The 21,854-nt window shown below is 33.5% G+C and overlaps 1 protein-coding gene across 1 annotated transcript in view; it reads left to right on the top strand.

The window, feature by feature from the left end:
• THEMIS (thymocyte selection associated) overlaps positions 1-21,854 on the top strand; it is a 155,629-nt gene that overhangs the window by 25,445 nt on the left and 108,330 nt on the right. The window contains exon 2 of the mRNA XM_054568927.1: positions 15,967-16,125. Coding sequence (XP_054424902.1) covers positions 15,967-16,125 — 159 coding nt within the window. The remainder of the gene's footprint in view (positions 1-15,966; positions 16,126-21,854) is intronic.

The following is a 21,854-nucleotide window of genomic DNA, read 5'->3' as shown; positions in this document are numbered from 1 at the left end:
TGTGAGAGAGAAACATCTATGGGTTGCCTCTCACATGTCCCCCAGCTGGGGACCAGACCTGCAACCCAGGCATGTGCCCTCGCAGGGAATTAATTTATCTGGCAACTTTTCATGGCACAGAACAATGCCCAACCACACTGGCCAAGGCTGCTTTTGGAATATTGAACCAACTTTATATCTCTGGGATTTACCACACTTGGACTTAATATATAATTATTTTTAAAAACTGCTGGATTCTATTTCTAATATTTGTGAAGAATTTTTTTGTCTATATTGATGAGGAATATTGATCTGCAGTTTTCTCTTTTTGTAATGTTCATTTGGGTTTGGTAAATGGTAATATTAGCTACAAAAAAAAATTGGTATGTTTTTCCTCTTCTTTGATTCTCTGGAAGGGATTGAATAGAACTGCTGAAAATACTCCCTTAGAATTTAGAAAGAATTTTCCAGTGAAACAATTGGAGTCTAGAGATTTCTTTCTTTTTTAATTTTTTCATTTGTAATTATGATCAATTTTTTTAATAGTTCTAGTACTGCACCAATTATTCATTTTATATTGAGCTGTGATACATTGCATTTTTATGCTTGAAGGATTGGTTCATTTCACCTAAATTGTCAGGTTACATATCCATATCTTCTGGATTTTTTCCCCTTTGATGGGTAGTTTGTGTCTTTTTCAGAATTGCTAATGGCTTGTCAATTTCATTGCTTTTTTAAAAAGAATCTTTTGTTTGCCTCATTGATTGTTTTTTCTATTTTTCTTCCCAAGTTCTTGAGGAAAAAGTTTAAATTATTGATTTGAGACTTGTTCTTTTTTTTTATTATAGTACTAAATGATTATTTCCCCCTCAGTACTTCTGTATCTGTGTTTCACAACTTTAAAAGTACTTCTTCTTTTTCATTCAGTTCACATATACTTTATTCAGTGTTTTATATATATATTTAAAATTTTCTCTTTAAGCTTTCAATCATAGATTATTTGGAAGTATGCGGTTTAATTTTTAAGTGTTCAAAGATTTGGAAAATTTTCTGTTACCTTTATGTTATTGATTTTTAATTTAATTAATTGTGGTCAGAGAATACTATGATTCAATTTTTAAAATCTGTTAAGAGTTGTTTATGGCACGAGATATCTTAGTGTATGTTCTGGTGGGCACTTGAAAATAATGTATATTTGTTGTTGCTAGGTATAGTGTTCTATAAAAGTAGATTAGATTCTGTTGTTTAATGGTGTTACTATTCTTCTATATACTTACTGTCTATTATGTCTATCAATTGTTGAGAGATGAATATTTACATCTTCAACTGTAATTGTGGATTTATCTGTTCCTTTTTTTATTATACCAGATTTTGCGTTACGTGTTTTCTACCTCTGTTGTTTGGTATATACATATCTAGGATTGCTACATTTTCTTGGTAGATTTACCTTTTTATCATTCTGTAATGTACATCTCCATTTCTAGTAATTTTCTTTACTCTAAAGTCTACAGTACCTGATGTTAATATACCTATTTCTGCTTCCCTTTGATAAACATTTTCATGATATATCTTTTCCTACCCAATTATTTTTAACCTGCCTGTGTTGTTATATTTGAAGCGAGCCTCTTTTGACAGCATATATTTGGGTCTTTAAAAAAAAAAATTCACTTTGTTAATCACAGTCCTTTTATTGATTTATTTAGACCATTTACATTTAATATGACTACTGATATGTTAAAGCTTAAGGCCACCATTGTATCTTTAGTTTTCTGTTTGTTTTTTGTTTTTTGTTTCTCCGGGAAGGGGAGTGCATCACCTCATTATTGCCAGGTGGGGTCAGAAGTCAAGATTCCTGCTTCAGCCTCTGCTGGCAACTAAAAGGGAGGGGATTCTCCTGACTGCTTATTTCAGTGTGAGTACTGGCTCCTGGCTATGCCTTCATCAATACCACACTTGAAGGATAGGAGTGCCTCATTACTGGCCTTCAATTACACCTAGTGGGGCACAGTAGTAAAAGTACTAATTTTTTTTACCAGACATCCTCTGATATCACCCCAGTGTGAGGAGGAGAAAAGGCGCCTTAGTACTTCTGGGTAGGAGTGAAGTCCAAACTCCTCACTTGGCTTTCCTGATGGAGGTGGGGGTTTATTAATGGCTTACAAAGATGCAAGTCTCACCTCTCAATTCTGCCTTTTCCGACGCCGCCTCAGCAAAGGGTGGGTGAGTATCTTATTGCACACATCAAGGAGGGGATTCTAAGGTCTCTACTCAGCTTTTCCTGGTGTGGGTGGTTGTGGAACCAAAATTTTTTCTGTGGTATTCAGCTTATTGTCAAAAATTTTCTGTCTTACTAGACTGTTCCTTCCCTGTTCCTTTTGCTTTGCTAGAAAGAGCAAAATTAGTTGGAGCTTTTTGGAACTTTTTTAAAACAATTTTATCTATTGGCATTGCTGGGTCCTTCAGCTTCAAGCCTGGGATAAATGAGGTTAGGAAAATGTATATCTTACTCCATCTCTCCTGAAATAGTGGTCCTGAAGCCTTCTAATAAGACTTTACTATGAGCTTGAGATTAATAGACTGGCACTCAATAAATATTTGTTGAATGATTTAATCAGTAAATATAGTACAAATGTACTATTAATGGATACCAGAAGATCAGGCCCTTTCTCCTAACACCATGCACTTTTATTTCATAGTAATTATAATTTTGTAATTACACATTGGTATGACTTTTTAATTAATATCTTTTATTCCCACATATTAAAAATTTCATGAAGGTGAAACCACATATTTCCTCACCATTTACTTATATCACGAGTACTGTTAGGTAGGGCCTAGGAATGAGGGGAAATAAGGTCAGAGACCTTACCATCATAATCTAACAAAGAACTTAATACAAGAGGTTAGAAGCAAAGGAAGACTCTTGATGTCTTACCTCTAGATGCAGCAGTCCTGAGCCTGCTCCGATAAGATTGCCAGGTATTCCGAACAACAAGCAAAATTATGATAGTACAGGAGGAGGGGAGAGCCTTTGTGACTGCTTCTGTAAGCATCTGTAAGAATCTTACTAAGATTGCTGGCTGTCCTGAACATTGCAAGGCCTAGAAGGCAGGAGGGGGGTCCTTGAAATTCTACATACCATTTCCACTGTCTGGGAAAGAACCCCCCCAACACATACTCTTACTTTTGGGTAGTCTTGTCCCCATTGGGGAAACTGGCACCACCTTTACTCACCAATCAATATGTAACACCTTCACTACTCTTCTGTCAACTATACAAGTCCTCAGAACAAAGGACCTGACGCCTTTTGCCGCCCAAGCTCTTGCCTTTCACCCCCACCTTAGCTAGGTCTGTTCTCTTCCCTGAGAATTTAGCTCTAACAAGCTTTGCTTGCACTAATAGGCTTGCTGATCTGTAACTCTTTACTGCGTCAGCAAGAAGAACCGAGTTTCTCCCATACCATATTTCTCATAGTTCTTTTATTTAGCAGAAAGCAGATATTCAGTTAATTTGTTGAATAGATAAAAAGAATAAGTCAATAAACAAAATATCATTCAAGACTTCTTTCTAAATGGCTGAAGAACTGCATCCTTTCCTGGTTATAATAGTTACTTCTCAGTTAACTTCCATATGAAAGAATGCAGCTTATCTTTTGCATTAAGAATGCCTGTGGACCACTCTTCTTAGCTCTTTAAATTATGTCAGACACATACACACAATAGAAATATTAATTTGGCAGGTAGGGTAAACAGACAAGGCAACTTGCAGCCAGGAATCACCAACCAAAGCCAGTAGTCATCCCAGACCTACCTGAGCTAGTCACTTTGAGGAATGAGGAGTTTAATATGTTGACATACTTATAACCCATCTGTGGCATAACAGTTATTGGTACAGGTTGGGGAAAAGTGACCTTGAATGTATCTTTATTTCCATTCTAAGTCCATCCTCTCAAGTTCCTATTTTTTCTTCCATAATCTGCACTTTCTTAGGATATTTAACAAAAAAAAAATCAGTATTTTTATTCAGGGAAACCCCTCCCCCATCCATTAGAGGAAACATCTTTCATCTTGATGGAATCATACCAACTTACAATAATATAACATTATACTAACTTATTCAGTCTTAAATAAGATCATATAAAATAATAATATGACACTAATTATGATTAATATTTATTAAGCCTTAAACAGATGCCAGGTGTTGGGCTATGCACCTAAAATTTGATTATATTTTTTGATCCTAAAAATAATTATTTGACATATTACTATTGTCATTTTAAAGATAAAGAAATTGAGGCATTATTCCTATTTTTACAAATGAAGTTATTGCCACACACCTGTTAAATGTAGATCCTGGATTTGAACCTGTATCTAGAAAAGACATTCTTATATGGGATTCTTACTTCATTAAATGCCTAAGAATGAATGCAGAAAGGAAGTGTGTGTGCATGCATGTGTATATACAGTATGTTTAACTGTTGTGTGTCTTCAGTGGAGATAAAGATCAGCCTTGAAGTTTCATCCTGCAGCCTCAACCTCAGCAACAAAACTCCTGTCTTTGGTGTTTCAAACCAAAAAAATTTCTCCCCATAAGACAATATAAGATTTACAAGCACAGGGTAGCCTAATTTAAATCCTGAAATATACATTCCTTTCCCTGACCTTTTGGATCAGCGATTGTTAGCTGTTCCCCAACTATATCTGTTCTCTCTTTCTTCTGTAGTAACAGGGGTAGAGCTGTGAACACAACTTCCCAGCTACAGATGATATTACACAACTCTCTTCAAACTACTGTTACCACTTGATTAAGTTTTGGGCAATGGGTTGTGAAAGCATTTGAAGTGTGAGATTTCTACTGCATGCCACTAACACAAAAGGCATGTTTTCTCCTCTTCTCCATCTCATTCTCACTAGCTGAGATTCAGACATGATGGTAGGAGTTGGAGCAGCCATCTTAGAACACAAGATGAGGTCTCATGTTGAAGAGGCCAGAATAGCAACATAAAAAGAAACAGCTGGATGCTATGCAGATCCCATATAAACTCTGACAAGCTACCACTGAGTTGTTACTTGAGAGCGAAATAAACGTATTTATTGCTTAAGCAACTGTTGTTTTGGTGTTTGTTTCAGCAGTTGAATTGGGGTTTTGGGGATGGGTTCACAACCATTCATTATTTTGTTTCTCAAAATAAAGAGTTGTGACTCAAACATACCAATTAATATCACAGAGAAATTGCTTGGCTAAGCACAGCTGCATTCAAGCCAATGGTTTTGTCTATGCTTTTTCAAGAACAATGTTTTATGTAACTAAAAGAACTCTTCAGGTTCCCTTCCCAGCAAAATGAAAAAAATAATCTTCAGAAGAGAGTAGTCAAATCTCCTTTTCTATAGCACAGAAAACCATTTTTTCTTGATTACCATCAGTTCTATCAAGGATCAAAAAAAAATTTAGTAGGCTTAGCTGTAATTCTTTGTGCCTGGCATTAATGGCTACTAGTTTACTTATTTTTGTTCTTTACCATCTGTGTGTTCCTTCTAAGTTTGGCTACCTAGAATTCAAATTTCACAAAGAAAAGAAATTCTTTGTTTTATTTGTTTATTTGATTGGTTTTTATTTTGTTTGTTTGTATCTTTAGATTATTTCTGATATTGTGCTCTGAATTGTTTAGGAGCTCAGTGGATGGTAGTAACTAATTAAAAAGAGCAAGTACTGAAATTTCTATAAATGTTACAACTGCCTTCTCAATTTTGTATAAAACTTTCCTCATTTCTTGCAAAACTTTGTATAAATATGGGGAAAGTGAGCTCTTCCACAGGAGAACAATTTAATATTTAGAATGTACTTTAGAATTTTATTGTATTTTGTAATTTTTCAGTCTGACTCTTTTGAACATAAAGTTTAAAAGCATTTATCAATTTTAAAAATAGATGATTTTGAAAATGTTTTAATGAATAAAGCCTTAACAATAGATAATTTGATCTGCAAATATATACTATGAAATCACATAACTATATAATGATGTTAATCAGTGTTTATTTTATAATTTTTATTCACTGAATAAAACTGTAGACATTTTGGGCAAGTGATTTATAATGAGTATTGCACTTATAGAAAGACGAGTACATTTAATGTATTTTGAAGACAATGTAGGTCTTTAATCTCTCTTTACTAGATCATTTATTTAAAAAAAAAACAAACCCCACTAAATCAGAAAACAAGGAAAGGGAAAACAGAGCCAAAAAAAAGGAAGAAATTGTGTAGTATAAATCAGACACAATATTTCACAAATGTAAGGGAGTAAACTACATCATTGAACATTTCCACCCAAATGTAGATATGGAACACTTTCCTTATCAAATTATCAATGAATTTCTGGGAAGAAGGACCCCATTTTTACAAATAACTAGGTATATTATAAATAAGTAGGTATACTGAAAGGTATGTTGTGCAACTAATGTGAGATTAATAAAGTAAAACTTTTCACAAAGTTAAAAACATCACTCCCATATAAACATAAAATTAACATATAAAAGATTTTATTTAACTCATTAAATGAGATAATAAATGCAATATTAAAACTAATTCAAATATACACACCCATATGCATGCAGAAATACATTCAGAAATGCTCAAATGCATTTTCTGCTTTCCAAATCTGATTATCATTCTCAAATATGTAATATTTAGGGTCATCTTTTCTACAAGGCATAGGTCAATTGCATGTGTAGTAAAAAAACCTATTTTTATTTCAATGGAAAATAACCACTTATGTTGCTAAGGCTAAGTGTCATTTACGTACCTCTCAATTTCTATAAGTCAATACAATGTATTAAAATCTTCATACCTTTATAGAATAAGATAATTCCCAAAAGATCTGCTAGGTAATACTCAGCCCTCAACTCATCTATTTTTTTTCTCTTCACAAGTCTTGAACAGCTTTATCCTGACAAACTTTAACATAGTCTTGCGACATGGTATGTAGTAAATGGTTAACTCAACAGGTTAGGATGTTCAAAGTCTGCACATTCTAAAGAAAACACTGAACTCTGACTGGTTCTTTGGAATATCCTGCCTGGTAAGAGTGTCTTTTTATACTTTGGGACTTAGGATGCCCAAAAAGATTATTTTAACAATGTTACTTATAGTTTTTTCACATTAATTTAGTACATATTAGAATGAACATTGGTCATAAACTGCAGTCCCAGCTTGCACTTCCTGTACCTCTTTCACATGATTTCTCCAAATCTGTCCCAACTAATTCTCAAGATAACTCTTATTTAAACTCACCTCTCTCTTTTTCAGCTGGCCTAGAAAGTATTCTGGAATTCCTCTATTCTCTTCACAAGCTGACTTCAAAATATCAGTTCTATGGCCTTCTTCCTTAAGACCTCATTTTGACTTCTCCCAATAAGAAACAGATCTTGCAAATCAAGATCTTTGACTTACAAAACTTGATTTTCTGATGTGTCACAAACAGCCAATTTTTGAAGTAAAAACTAAAATATTGAATTCTATTAATCTTTGTAATTAAAAAAAATCCTGATTTTCTTTGCAACCAGATAAAAATTCCTTTATGTCACATTCCGAGTCTTGTCTACAATATACTATATGATAATCTTTCATCATTTGATTCTTATATTCACATAAAAAGATTATGGCAATTGCAAAAAAAATATTTTCCCCTTCTAATGAAGTCTACCTTTTCATGATTCTTACCTCCAAAGTATTCAAAAAAAAAAAAAAAATCTTTGGGTCTTGGAAATAACAATCACTAAATGTTTCTCTTTTCCCGGGGAAATAATCTTTATGTCTTGCTTTTTATGGTGAAAGGGATACAGAGGAAGAATCCGGCTTCTGGTGAGATTTTATTTTCTTAAATTTACTACTCAGCTTTAGGACATCTTTACTTTTTATACTATAGGAATTATTTTGACTCATTGGTTGGCAAAGCTAAATGTTGCTAGTATGAAATAGTTGCCCTTTTTCTCTTACAAAGATTTCTAGTTTCATAGCAAGAAACTTCCCTTGGACATCCCTGACAGGTAATCTCAAGCCTCCCCTGGGACACTCAAGGCCACACATTTTACCACGTTGCACAAATCCAAACATGCTAGTCACATCCATGTAAATTGTGCTTCAGGCAGTTTTATAATGGGTAAACTGGGCTGTAAGCAATGGTTCTGAACATATTTCAATGGTTTGACAGGTTGTTATAAAGAACAACTGATGACAGCTGTCTTCAAACATTTTAAAGGCACTATTGGAAGAATTCAATAGTTGTTTTTTGTATGATTCCAAAGGCTAAAAATAGCCTAATATATAGAGATATATCCCACAGGAACACATATTATACTTAAAATGCAGAGCTTTTAACAATGAGAATGGCTCAAAAGTAGAGTAGGTCACACCTTAAAGTAATTGGAATTCCATCATTGGAAGTGTTCAAATATAGTTTGGACAACCATTTGGTAGAGATATTGTATAGAGACTCAGTCAGACATTGTAGAATGTTAGTAGGATAAGATCATATTTAAGCTCCTGTGTGACACTGAGATTCAGTGATTCAAGGTATCATTAAATTTAGTGACGCTTTGCTTAGAGATATAAATGAAACTGAAACTAACCTTACACCTATCATCAGACTATAGAACATTGTTCTTGTCAATGGTAGATGTTTTATGCCTCAATTTAGATAGTTGCCCTGGAAAAAATGATAAATCAAGGGAGTCGGTATTCTGCCAGATTTCTTTTAACTAAGTCTTTGAGGGTAGAAGATTAATCCAAACTGAGGATTAAAATCTGTAAAATAGTTGTCAACCAAAGAGGCTTAAAGAATGCAAGCAAAGTCGTAGTGTAGGACTGGGCTGGGAATAGTTTATACCCGGTACACCTTCTTCCACTGAAGGATAGTCACCTGGAACTTTATGCTGAAGATTATTAGGCCTCATCTGGATTCATCTGGAAATGTGCCATGGATGATTAGTGATGGGAGAGAAAAATGGCAAAATATACTCTAGATGTTTGGTGTGTCTGTTACAGAGAATGCCTGGGACACTAGTTAGAATTCACAGAGCTCATATCCTAGGGGATTCTACCTGCTGGTGCCTTTGGACTTGAGTTTGTGTAAGTCTAACAATTCAACACATCCTGGGTCAATTATGCTCAAGCACTGCCTCATTCAACTCAGAAGAACATAATGTACAAATCAGAATGCCAATGTAATAATTTGCAATTAGAACTATTACTGTCAAGTTGATTAAAATTCCTGTGTTTTAGCCAGGGCACCCAGGCTGCTGGTGACACTGAGATAGATGAGTTAATAATACCGATTAAGGCTTCATGTATTAAGTTATAGCTTTCCCTTTTTTCAGTATGTCCACATTTTACTCTCTCTATCTCCCTCTTACTAGATCCTGTTTCCCAGCACCAACTGTGGTCCTTCACTTGTAATTATTGCTTCATGGAAGTGCTTCTCACACTCTCGGTGGTGAAGGCCCAACTTATTTTCTTTTCTCAATCAATCATGGACTGGCACTTTAATAAAATGCAATGAAAATAAATTGTCATAAAAATAAAAATTTAAAATTAAAGATATACAAAATACAAGCACATTTTTATTATTTAATTCAGTGGGTGTAAAATAACTTCAAAATTCTTATAAATGTTTCTAAGCCTTTCAATTTCTAAACTGTTTCATAAGCAGAATAACTAATGAACTGCTCAATGCTCTTGAATTTAGGGAAATTTATAATATGGTGATGCTTTCTTTTTTATGCATTGGATGAATGCATTATAGTTCATTGGAACCCCTGTGTAATCAATTCAACCTGTATAATCATCGTCATTAAATAAATGTATAGATCAGGTTTACAATTTTAAATGGCTATAGAAATCTATAATAGTTTTATTTAACATTTAGGATATAAGACAATGGGTAAATACCTTAAAATATATAAAATTACTTTAAACCAAGTCTTTCCTAAAACAATAAACCAAACTTCCAATGCAACATTGTTCACATAAGGAATTATTATTATGATGGCATTCTGAAGGTTAAAATTTGAGCAAAACTTGGGGAGCATTTGATCAATAGTAGTGTCAGGAGATACAGGACCACCGATTAGTTCCACCACCATAAGGAACTGTTTCGTAGATGTGTAGGAAGGATATTCATTTCATACTCCCACATCCCACATCCCTTTCCTCCGATAATTGTTAACACAAAAAACCACAATGATGACTTCTATGATACAAACTTGCAAACCCACTTAGTGTAGTCTTATTTAATCCATTAAATGGACATCAAGCTTTTAGCTCGTGTATAAAACCGTGAATCTTCTTCCTTAACCCGTAAAACTTACTTAAATGACATGCACTTCACTCAGTGTTTGAAAAGCTGACCATTTTCTGTTTTCTGGTCTCACTACTATTTTAAGCTGCTTAATTTGCTCTCGGGCTCCAGCCTTTCCAACTTGTTGTGGCTTTCATTGTTTCCCCATATTCAGACTTCTTAAGACTCATCAACATTCACTGTGGTCTCTAGCAGATTTCTGTCTTTAAGCTTGACTTTCTGGATAACATTTAAATCTCCAACTTACAAGAAGAACCCTGTATTTTTAAAGGTAAGAGAGATTATACCTTAGTTCTTTGTAGTGTGGACATTTTTCTTACTACCCAATGCCAATGTTTTTTTGCCTTTTATATTGATATTTTAGAGATAGAGTTAGAGAGTCTCTTTGACCTTGAAAGATCATTTCTTATCAATGTTCAGATGTACCTTTCTGTGGTATATCCAATACTTAAGTAGTTGAATCTCTCTCTAAGAAAGCTGAAAGTTTGTTGTTTCATGCTATTTTTTTCACTACATTGTAAAGAATAATCATACCTAATTGTGAATAGTTAAGATACATCTCTGTTGGCACTCCTAATCAGACGTGGTTCTGTATACACTGTAATACAGTATCCAGCAAAATTTACAGTTGCAATTTCTTAATTCCTCCAAACCTATCTCACATCATTTCATTTCATCATTTCACTTCCCTTTCAAGTCCAGCCATATAAAAATGGCAAACCTAGTTGTAAAGTGGCAGACTGAAGCAAAGATTCATACTGCAGAATTACCTATCCTACTGCTCCTTGTACAGGTAATTCACAGGGTGGCCAGCTACTCTCACATGTGCTTGTGCCTTTGATATTAAACATACCAAATGAAGATATAACCCATGCTAAAGCTTACGGTTGGCCATGCTTTAACAGCTGATGTAGCAAGACTACTACTATATTCAAAATTACTTATTGTCATTTTATTGTAAAGCTAATATAAAAGTCAACATTCACTAAGAATCTACTAAGTGACAAAAACTGTGCTACTAGCAGTATGTATGTGAGGACAAGTATGAATACAGTTAAGAGAGAGCTTCCTCTAGGAACTCATAATGAGTTCTAAAATATACATAGTATCAATGGTTCAAATATAATGCCTTAATAGCAGGCTGCGGTAATAATCACAAAGAGTCTATAATGGAGATACATGCAGAGAAGAGAGAATTAATTCTCACTTAGGTGTGGGGATCAAGGAAAGTTTGAAGGAGACCAAGAATATGAGCTGAATCTTTAGGATTTGTTGAACTTCATTGACAGGCTGATGAGGCACTAAAGAGATAAGTGGCCTGTTATGGTAGAGGAAAGGGGTATAAAATTGAGGGAATGGTTGAATCTGGAGTAAAGGGGAGAAAAACTCTAAATTATGGGTTTCTTCTACCCTGACTGCCATATATTTTTAACTTTGTAGAGGAAATGGGAGAACATCTATTGAACCAATTGTTTTGGCTCTTCTGATGTGATCACAGTATTGCTTATATGAATTATCAAATAAGAGATGAGCTCATAAAAGGATATTAATGTGTCATTTCTATTGTGCAAAGTAGCATTAGAGAAGGTGACTTCAAAGGCACCTGGCTCTTTCATTACAGCCCTCAGGGGCAATGTTTGATCACTGAAAACAGGCTGCTTTTTTCCATCTTTCTCTGATGTTTAGCACTATCCTGAATACATATGCTGTGACTTGGAAGGAATTAGTCTGTAAAGATTGAATAGATTTGCATATTCAAAATATATGTCTTGTTAAAATGAAATAAGAACAAGCTTAATATCTATATACACACGATCACTTAGTTCAGACACACATCTCAGCAAATTTTTAAAAGATTTTATTTACTTATTTTTAGAGAGAAGGAAAGGCGGGGAGAAAGAGAGGGAGAGAAACATCAGTGTGTGGTTGCCTGTCATGTGCCCCCCACTGGGGACCTCACCCACAGCCAAGGCATGTGCCCTGACTGGGAATCAAACTAGTGACCCTTTGGTTCGCAGGCCAACACTCAATCCACTGAGCAACACAAGCACGTGCATCTCAGCAAAAGTTTAAAAGGCATTTACACATATTATATGTGTTTGTTCTGAGATTATGAAAGTAGGCTATTTTAAAAATTAACCACTTTTTGTTTTTATTGAAAAAAGATATATTTTAAGAGACGTTGTATTGACAGTAAAGTACAAGACCCCTTCAAGTTTCAGATACGTTTTTGTCTTCTTGTCTCCTTGTCTCCTATCAAGAACATAAATTTCTAGTGTTGAGTGTGGCTGACATTCTCTTTATTGAAAGTGGATTAACAGCTTTTCTTGGTTAAAGAACATTAGAACCACAAAGAATTAAAAATAAATGTTAAAGATCAGTATTTTCATGAAGTTCTATTCCTTTTATGACTGAAAGAAGTGATTTACTTTTTTCTAAGGAGAAAATGTTTGGAAAGAACCTGAGGAGTAAGAAGATTTTTGAGTGTTGACTAAAACTCATAGAATTTTCTCCTCATAGAATTCTCTGGTGTCTGTTCCCTATGAATTGTTATGTAATCTCACATAACTTCATCTTTTAATTTTGAATTCCAGTGGAGCTTTGGAAAAGGATGGCATTCCAAATCAGCCAGTTTGATATACATCTACAATTAGACATTCATTGCATTGAAATAAAGCCCAATAGACTTCAGCTAAAATAAAATAGGTTACATTATGTTCTATTTTATGTGACAAAATTCTTACCATATCACTTACCTACTTAAAATCTTTCCCTTTTCTTGTTTTCATTTTCAATATCCTTTACCTCAGTGGCACTGAATGCTTCCTCTACAGGGCATGGTCTTCCTTATCTGGTTATTTCTACAACAATCTCAGAACAAATACTGTTTCAGTCATACATTTGTTACATTGACCAGTGCTTTCCAAACATTAAGGTGCTTATGAATCATCTGGGGGTCTTGTTAAAAATGCAGGTTTTTATTCAGCAGGTTTGGGGTCTCGCCAATATTCTAACAAGCTCCCATGTGATGCCATAGATTAGACTCTGGATAGCAAGCACCTTAATACATATGTCCTCTCATTAAATTGGTATTAGTGCCTAAACCCTGATAACAGAAAATGTAGATTCTTTCATTTTGACATTGCTTCAGGTTTTTATTGGTCTTTTAGTTTATTGATGATTTCATAAAGATGCTGCATGATCTAGATGCCCTCAACTTCTCTGGCCTCCTCCTCCTTTCTTCTTCCTTCTTTCTTTCTTCCTCCTCCTCCTCCTCCCCCTCCTCCTCCTCCTCCTCCTCCTTCTTCTTCCTCCTCCTCCTCCTCCTCCTTCTTCTTCTTCTTCCTCCTCCTCCTTCTCCTCCTCTTTCTTCTTCTCCTTCTTTTTTTTTTTTTTTACCACATCCCTTTCTTACTTTACATTTGAGACATAACAAACTACTTGAAATTTCCAGAATGTATCACATCTCAGTGCCCTTTCAAAAACTATTTCCTCTGCCTGTCCTGACATCTGGTGAAGCTTCTTTTAAAGCAGCTCAGCTGTCATCTCCTCCAGGAATCCTTCCCTAATCTCTTTCCCATGTAATTTCTTAATTAAATGTCTCCAATATTGTCCCACAGTGCCCTGTATTTCTTAAACTATAACTCTCTCATAATCTGTTTCAATATTTGCGTACTTATCTGTTCCCTTAAAGGCAGTGCTTCTGTTGGAGGAGGGGAAGAGATTGTACATTTCATCTGTGGTGCCAGCTGTCAATCACAATGACTGGCACATAGTAGGTTTTAAATAAAAAGGGAAGTTGATATGTTATAGTTATGCAATAATATAATGCGGTATTTCCTTTCATAAAGCTTAAAATGAATTGGCAGTAACAAAAACTAAAGTAATAAAAAGTTAGGTACAGGATGAGATAATACTGAAGATGTAAAATGTTAGTATGTGATTAATTGCCAAATGAGGACCATAGAAATGAACTATTATGAGTTCATTGGAGGAAAGTATCACTATGGACTTATTATTATTTTTTAATATCTCAACTTGTTCTACAAAAGATTTGCGATGGCTGACAAGACTATGCATTGGAGTTAATGAAAAGTATGAACTCATATAGTTAAGGGAAGCATATGAGAAAATAGGAGATTATGGAAATATATACTAAAACTTGAGGAACAGATACACCAGTATGTCTGCCAAAATGGTCCTTATTAAATAATGGACAGTAAGTTTGGTGTGCTGGATTTTCATTTTCACTCTCTACTTAGGAGGGAGCTTTCATGAGGGTATCAGCCCCTTCTTTATCTGCCGGCTTCTGGCTGATTCTGGCCAGTGAGGTGCCTGGCAGAGGATAAAATGGAGGGAAAACAGAGAGATCAAGATTTTTATTTTCTTGAGTTGCCTAGAATGGATGTGCATCTGTGTAAATTGCTCCTTTGTTAAAACCTTCTCAAATTATTTTAATCTGAGTGTGCCCCTATCTCTATTGAGATTCTAATACAATTGAAAAGTTATTTAAAGCTATATTGTATGTCAGTCTTAATAACTTTTATGGTAACTGTTAATGTTATAAAAATACTTTAGGTGTCTGTTATATCTCAGGCAAGATTCTAGGAAGAGAATCTTCCTCTAGTGAGTCCAATAGAGAAAAATTCAGAAAACAAAAACAAACCTAGACTCTTGAGTTTGTGTTGTTCACATTTTAGTGTGATGAAGGTGATATAAATCATAGTGGAGGTAAGGAAAAATTGATATGTTTTAAACTCTACAGTTTTGTAATGTTCATTTGCATCAAACTTTAGTTTGTTCACTATTTAATTGTAAATCAATGATATCCCAGAGATGTAGTTTTGGGTTGTTCCATTTTTACTAGGGGTAGATCATCGAGAATTTTTGCCTCTTCTTTTTCCTGTTGCTCATCTTCTTGTCATTTCACTGCTTGCTCTTCTTCCATCAGGAAATGTGAAAAGAAAATAAATGAGTGAAAAGGTTAGCTCTAGCATCTATGATAAAATAAGGAAAGAGACTGAAATCCTGAACTAAAATGAAGCTTTTCAGTTTATCTAGACTGATCTGCCCCCTATTGCCATATAAATATTGTTTCAAACATGTCAAAAATCAAGTGATAAAATGGACAGAAGTCTTCTATTTACAATGATGAAGAGAACTAGGTCAAAAAATAGATATGATGCTCTTGATAAAAGGCCCGGTTGCGCAGACCCTCTGTCTTTGGATCTTGGATAGTATTACAACTTTGTTTGCAATATTTACTTAGAATATTGTTTACCTATATGAGCTTAATTCTGTGACCCTGCAAAAATAGATCATAAATCCCAATAGGGAAAGACATGTTTGTAGTTTGACCTTGGAAAGACGAACTAAAGGTTCTGAGGAAACCATAAATTCAATTTGCAATAATAACGAAAATAAGATTGTTTTTACCTTGCCCAGTGGACAAAGTAAAAATCTAATATTTTTCTCAGAACATGCTGTACATTTTGCCAAGCTTGATTAAATTCCTTTTTAGTAGGTAGCTAAGAGAGGAACTGAATAAAAACATTTAATATAAGGCTTTTGACTCCTACCTTTTTCTTCATGATTTAATTCATCTTTAAGAGCTGTTTTTACTCTTCTTTTTTCAGGTTCTATTTATGAAATGTTTGGAAATGAATGCTGTTTGTCAACAGGAGAAGTGATTAAAATTACTGGTCTTAAAATTAAAAAGATCATAGCTGAAATTTGTGAGCAAATTGAAGGTCGTGAATCTTCACAACCATTTGAACTGCCTATGAATTTTCCAGGTAGAGTATATGCAACCATTTCTCATTTGTAAAACTGCATTGTTAATAGGTATATATTCATCTATACAATAGAAAACAATGAAAAAGTGTTAGTTTTTTTCACTCTAGGACAGTGGATGAAATACTCATAATTCTTATCATTCAATGGTTTAAAGAACAAATAGAAGGTAAATATTTTCTTGCCTTTTAAAATAAACATCCCTTGCTTAGGACTTAATATTTTCTGTTAATAAATATTTAGTGAATTTCAACTATAAGCACCACTAGCTATGTGACATAGTAAAAATAAAGTCATCAAAGATATATTTTCATAAATTATGTAGCACTAATTAATATATATTAAACACATCAACCCCCTTTATTCCAATTGCCACGTTCTAGCTTTCTGGATCACCACTAAACTTCCCTGCCTGAACTTACTGACAAGTCTGGCTGCTTATCTTTGTCTAGGTAATTGTACTCAGCCTTACAAAATTAGACCAAATATCATGTCTTCTGGAAAACTTTTGCTGACCCTCTAACCTAATGTAGATATCTCTCCTTTATATTCCTGTACTATATCGGGCACCATACCATGCACCTGATTTTAATCATTGAAGATTTTCTTATTTGTATTATTCTCTAGACTAGAGGTTGGCATACCTTTTCTATAAAGGACCAGATAGTAAATTTAAGATTTTACTGCCAGATCATCACCATCACAACTACTCCATTCTGATGTTATAACATAAAACAAAACAAAACAAAACAAAACAAAAAACTAGGTAATACACCAATGAGCATGGTTTAATAAAAATGTATTTATAAAAATAGGTGGCTGGCAGAATTTGGCCTGTGAATTTTAGTTCACTGACCTCTGTTCTAAACTAAAATACTTTCACAGATAAAAATATAACATAAGGGATTTTGTATTTCTAATAACAGGCACATTTTCTGGCATAGAGAATATGCTCAATAATTGTTTATTGAACAATTATTAATGGAATGATTAGTGAAAAAGAAAAATCTAATAAACATTTATAATATAATGTGATTCATGCTATGATTGAAGTATGCATGGGTTCTATAAGAGTCTTGATAAGGAACATCTAACTTCAGTTAGTTATGTTTTAAAACATAGATTTCTGAGTCATTATACGATATTTGAATACCAGCTCTGCCACTTTTGGTTGTGTAACTTTGTCAAGTTATTTATCTTCCTCTCTTGTAAAATGAGAATAATAATTCTATTTCTATCCTAGCGTTGTTGGGAGGATAAAATATTGAAATATATTTAAAGTGCTTAGAATGGCACTTATCATTTGCAAGGACTATAAAAATGTACCAGCTTTTACTACTATTATTAACGTTGTTGTTACAATCAGCTGAGCCAGGCAAAGGTTTTTAACAGATGTTGTACTTTTGCTGAAGTCCAGAGAACAAAAATAAGGCACCTCTGTGAGAAGAGGGTTCTTCCAAGTGCTGCAGCGTTCCACCACTTTCAATGGCAGTCTTTCTCATTATTTAATTCTAATTACTCCTTTCTCACCCCATTCTTTATTTCAGTGATTCTCAAACTTGGCTGCACATTGGAATCACCGAGGGAACTTAAAAAATGTTGATGCTTAGGCCACTTGCTTGAGATATTCTGATTTATTTGATCTGGGATAAAGTCTGGTCATCAAGATTTTCTGAAGCCCTCAGAGTGTTACTAATGAGCAGCCAAGGTTGAGAACCTCTGCTTTAGAAGAAGCTTTCCCTAAGTATTCTAAGTGGATGTATCACGTTTTGAATCACTATAGGCTTTCATGCCTTAATCATTGCATTTACTACATTTTGCATGTTATGGAAGTTATTTGTGTGCTTGTCTTATGAGCACCACCTGCTTAATAGATCACAGGGTTGCTGAGGACTGAATCTGAATCTCAACTATTACTATAATACCCACGGTAGTTAGAAGATGTATAATATAAATATTTAGTAAGTCAAAATAATTAGAATCTTCTGGCAGAAGGAACATTTCTTATTAAAGCAGTTAAAAAACTTAGCTTTTGACCAGTAGTTTACCTTAGGATGTTGCTACTTAGAATATTCACTTGAGCTTTCCACAGACATAATCATCTTGCATCAATAGAACAATGGTTTGAAAAATGTATATACAACTAATTTTTCTGTAAGGATCAGTATTAAAATGAAGGGGTAAAGTGGTGAAGATTAGGGAATAGTTTATTTCAAAAACAAACAAACAAACAAACAAAGAAACTCCTTCTAGGTCACGATAAAAGGAATCCCAGATCTGGAAGTAATTTGTCTATATCAATACTTGGGAGTAAGATAAAAATCAAAGCCGTTAATTTTTTTTTATAAATTTCAACAGAGAAATCTCTTTATTTATGCTCTATTCAAACCTTTCAATTTTAACTTCCACTTAGATTTTAAACTCAAAAAGCTCAATATATTTTTAAACATTCTTTTTTCTACTGGGAATTTCCCCAAAATATGTTAGTTACTAATTTCTAATTTCATTCTATTGTCGGCAGAAGACATACTTTGTATAATTTTAATTCTTTTAAATTTATCAAGATTTGTTTTATGGCCTAACATATAACTTATCCTGAAGAATATTCCACAGGTACTTATGAAGATTGTGTATTTTGTTTTTAGGTGGAGTGTTCTACAGATGTCTGTTGGTTAATAGTATCGTAAAGTCTTCTGCTTCCTTGTGGATTTTCTTGCTAGCTCCACCCATTATAGAAAGTGGAGTATTAAAGTTTCAAACTATTATCACTGAATTGTCTACTTTCCTCTTCAATTTTGCAGCTCTAGCTTGATATATTTTGGGGCTTTGATATGAGGCGTAAGTGTGTTTATAACTGTTATCTGTTCTAGTGGAGTGACCCTTTAATCATTATATAATACTCTTCTTTGTTTCTAGTAAAAATTCTTATTTTAAAGGCTATTTTCTCTGACATTAGTGTAGTCACTCCAGTTGTCTCTGGGTTATTGTGTGCTTGGCTTCATTTCTATCCTTTTACTTTCAAAGGATTTGTGCCTTTGAATCTAAAATATATCTGTTATAGATAGCATAGAGTTCGATGATGTTTTTAAGCCCATTCTGTCAATCTTTGCCTTTTAATTAGTGTTCAGTTCATTTATAGTTAATGCAAATACTGATAATAAAGGATTTAATTTTCCCATTTTGCTATTTGTTTTTCATATGTCTTAGGCCTTTTGTGCTCTCCCTCCCTCTATTATTGCCTTCTTTTATGTTAAATAGATATTTCCTAGTGTATCATTTCAGTTCCTTTGTTTTTCTAAATAAACTTTATTTTTTAGAACAAGCTTAGGTTCACAACAGATTTGAGCAGAAAGTACAGAGATTTTATATATTATATCTGCTTCTGGATATGAACAGCTCCCCCAACATCAAAATTCCACAATGTCTTTTTCATGGTTTGTTGCTGACTTCTTTTTTAGCACTGAATAATATTACGATGTCTGGATGTACCACTATTAATTTACCCATTCACCTATTAAAGAACAATTTGGTTGTTTCCAAGTTTGGTAATTATTAATAAAGCTTCCATAAATATTCATATGTAGGTTTTTGTGTGGATATTAGTTTTCAACTTGTTTGGATAAATACCAAGGAGTATGATCACTGGAGCATTTGGTAAATGTTTGGTTTTAAATAACTGCTAAACTGACTTCTAAAGTGTCTGTACCCTTTTGCATTCACACCAGCAATGAGTGAGAGTTCCTGGTGTTCCACATCCTCACCGGTATTTTGTGGTGTTGGCGTTTGGGATATTGATCATTCTAAAATGTACCTACCAATGATATCTCTTTATTGTTTTAATTTTCAATTCTTTAATGACAGATGAGCATATTTTCATATATGCTCATTATACCTTCTTTGGTAAGGTACCTGTCTAGGTCTTTTGCCTATTTTTTAACCAGGTTGTTTGTTTTCTTCTTGTTGAATTTTAAGAATTCTTTATATATTTTGGACACAAGTTCTTTCTCAGATATGTTTTTATAAATAATTTCTACCAATCTGTTAGTTGTATTCTCATTCTCTTGAGAGTATCACTAATCTACCAGTTTTTTTATCAACTATTTCTCTAATAGATTTTGATTTTAGAGTCATATCTAAAAAGTCATTGTAAGCCCAAGCTCATCTAGATTGTTGCTATGTTATCTTCTAGGAGTCTTATACTTTTGCGTTTGACATTTAAGTCTGTAATACATTTTGAGTTAATTTTTGTGACGTGTGTAATGCCTGTGTCTAGATGCATTTTTTTTTGCATGTGAACTCTAATTGTTCTAGCAACATTTGTTAAATATGCTATCTTTTCTCCATTGTACTGCCTTTGCTCCTTTGTTAAAGATCGGTTGACTATATCTATACATATCTATTCCTGGGTTCTCTGTTCTGTTCCATTAATCTATTTGTTTATTCTTTCACCAATACCACACTGTCTTAATTACTGCAGTTTTATAATAAGTCTTGATGTTAAGCAGTGTCAGTTCTCTGACTTTGTTCTTCTCCTTCAACATTGTGTTGGCTCCTATTTTCTCTCTTTACAAAGTGGGGCAAACATAACTTTCTGATTCTGACTGCACAAAACACAGAGTTTATTCTTGTATTATTTTTTGTTAACTATATTATTTTCCATAAGAACAACTGTAAATCTACATTTGCCCCACCTAGTGCATAGAGTATAGAATCAGTTTGTCAATATCCGTAAACTTAGTAAGGTTTTGATTTGCATTGCCTTAAATCTATAGAACAAGTTGGAAAGAACTGGCATCTTAACAATATTGAGTCTTCCTATTCATGAACATGGATTATCCTTCCATTTTTTTTCATTACTTGATTTTATTCATCAGAATTTTGTAAAATTTTCATATAGACCTTATACATATATTGTTAGACTTATACCTAAGTATTTTATTTTTAAGGTGCTAATGTGAATGTGTGTTTTTCATTTCAAATTCCACTTGTTGATTGCTAGTATGTATGAAGATGATTGACTTTTATACATTAATCTTATATCCTGAAATGTTACTGTGTTCATTAGTTCAAGGAGTTTTATGATGAATCTTTCAGATTTTCTACATAGACAATCATGTTATCTCTGAACAAAGAAAATTTTATTTTGTTCTTCTGAATCAACATAATTTTTATTTCCTTTACTTGTCTTATCTCATTAGCTAAAATTTTCAGTATGATGGTGAAAAGGAGTGGTGAGAGGGGGCATCTAAGCCTTGTTCCTAATTTTTGTAGAAAAGCTTTTAGCTTCTTACTATGAAATATTGTGTTAGCTATAGATTTCTTATAGATATTTTTTATTGAGTTGAAGAAGTTCTCTATTCCTAATTTGTTAAGACTTTTTTTAACTCATGGATAGATGTTGAGTTTTGTCTAATGTATTTTTTGCATAATTTACATGATCATTTGATTTTTCTTTTAGTCTGTTAATGTGATGAATTACATTAATTAACTTTGAAATATTGAATAATCCTTACATAATAAGATAACTGACACATTTTTCTGGTGTATTATTCTTTTCAAACATTGTTATATTTAATTTGTTAATATTTTGTTGAGGGATTTGCACCTACTTCATGAAAGACATTGGCCTGTAGGTTGGTTTTTGTTTGTTTGTTTGGGTTTTTATTTATTTATGTTTTTGCTTATAATTGTTGTCTTTTCCTTGCCTTTTTTTTGTACTGGAATAATGCTG

This window comes from Pteronotus mesoamericanus, unplaced genomic scaffold (genome assembly GCF_021234165.1).
Source record: "Pteronotus mesoamericanus isolate MK-2021 breed Mesoamerican mustached bat unplaced genomic scaffold, CSHL_Meso_final contig_20, whole genome shotgun sequence".
In the NCBI taxonomy this organism is placed as follows: Eukaryota; Metazoa; Chordata; class Mammalia; order Chiroptera; family Mormoopidae; genus Pteronotus; species Pteronotus mesoamericanus.
The sequence above is the reverse complement of the archived record's forward strand: the minus strand, read 5'-3'. Positions and strand labels throughout refer to the sequence as shown.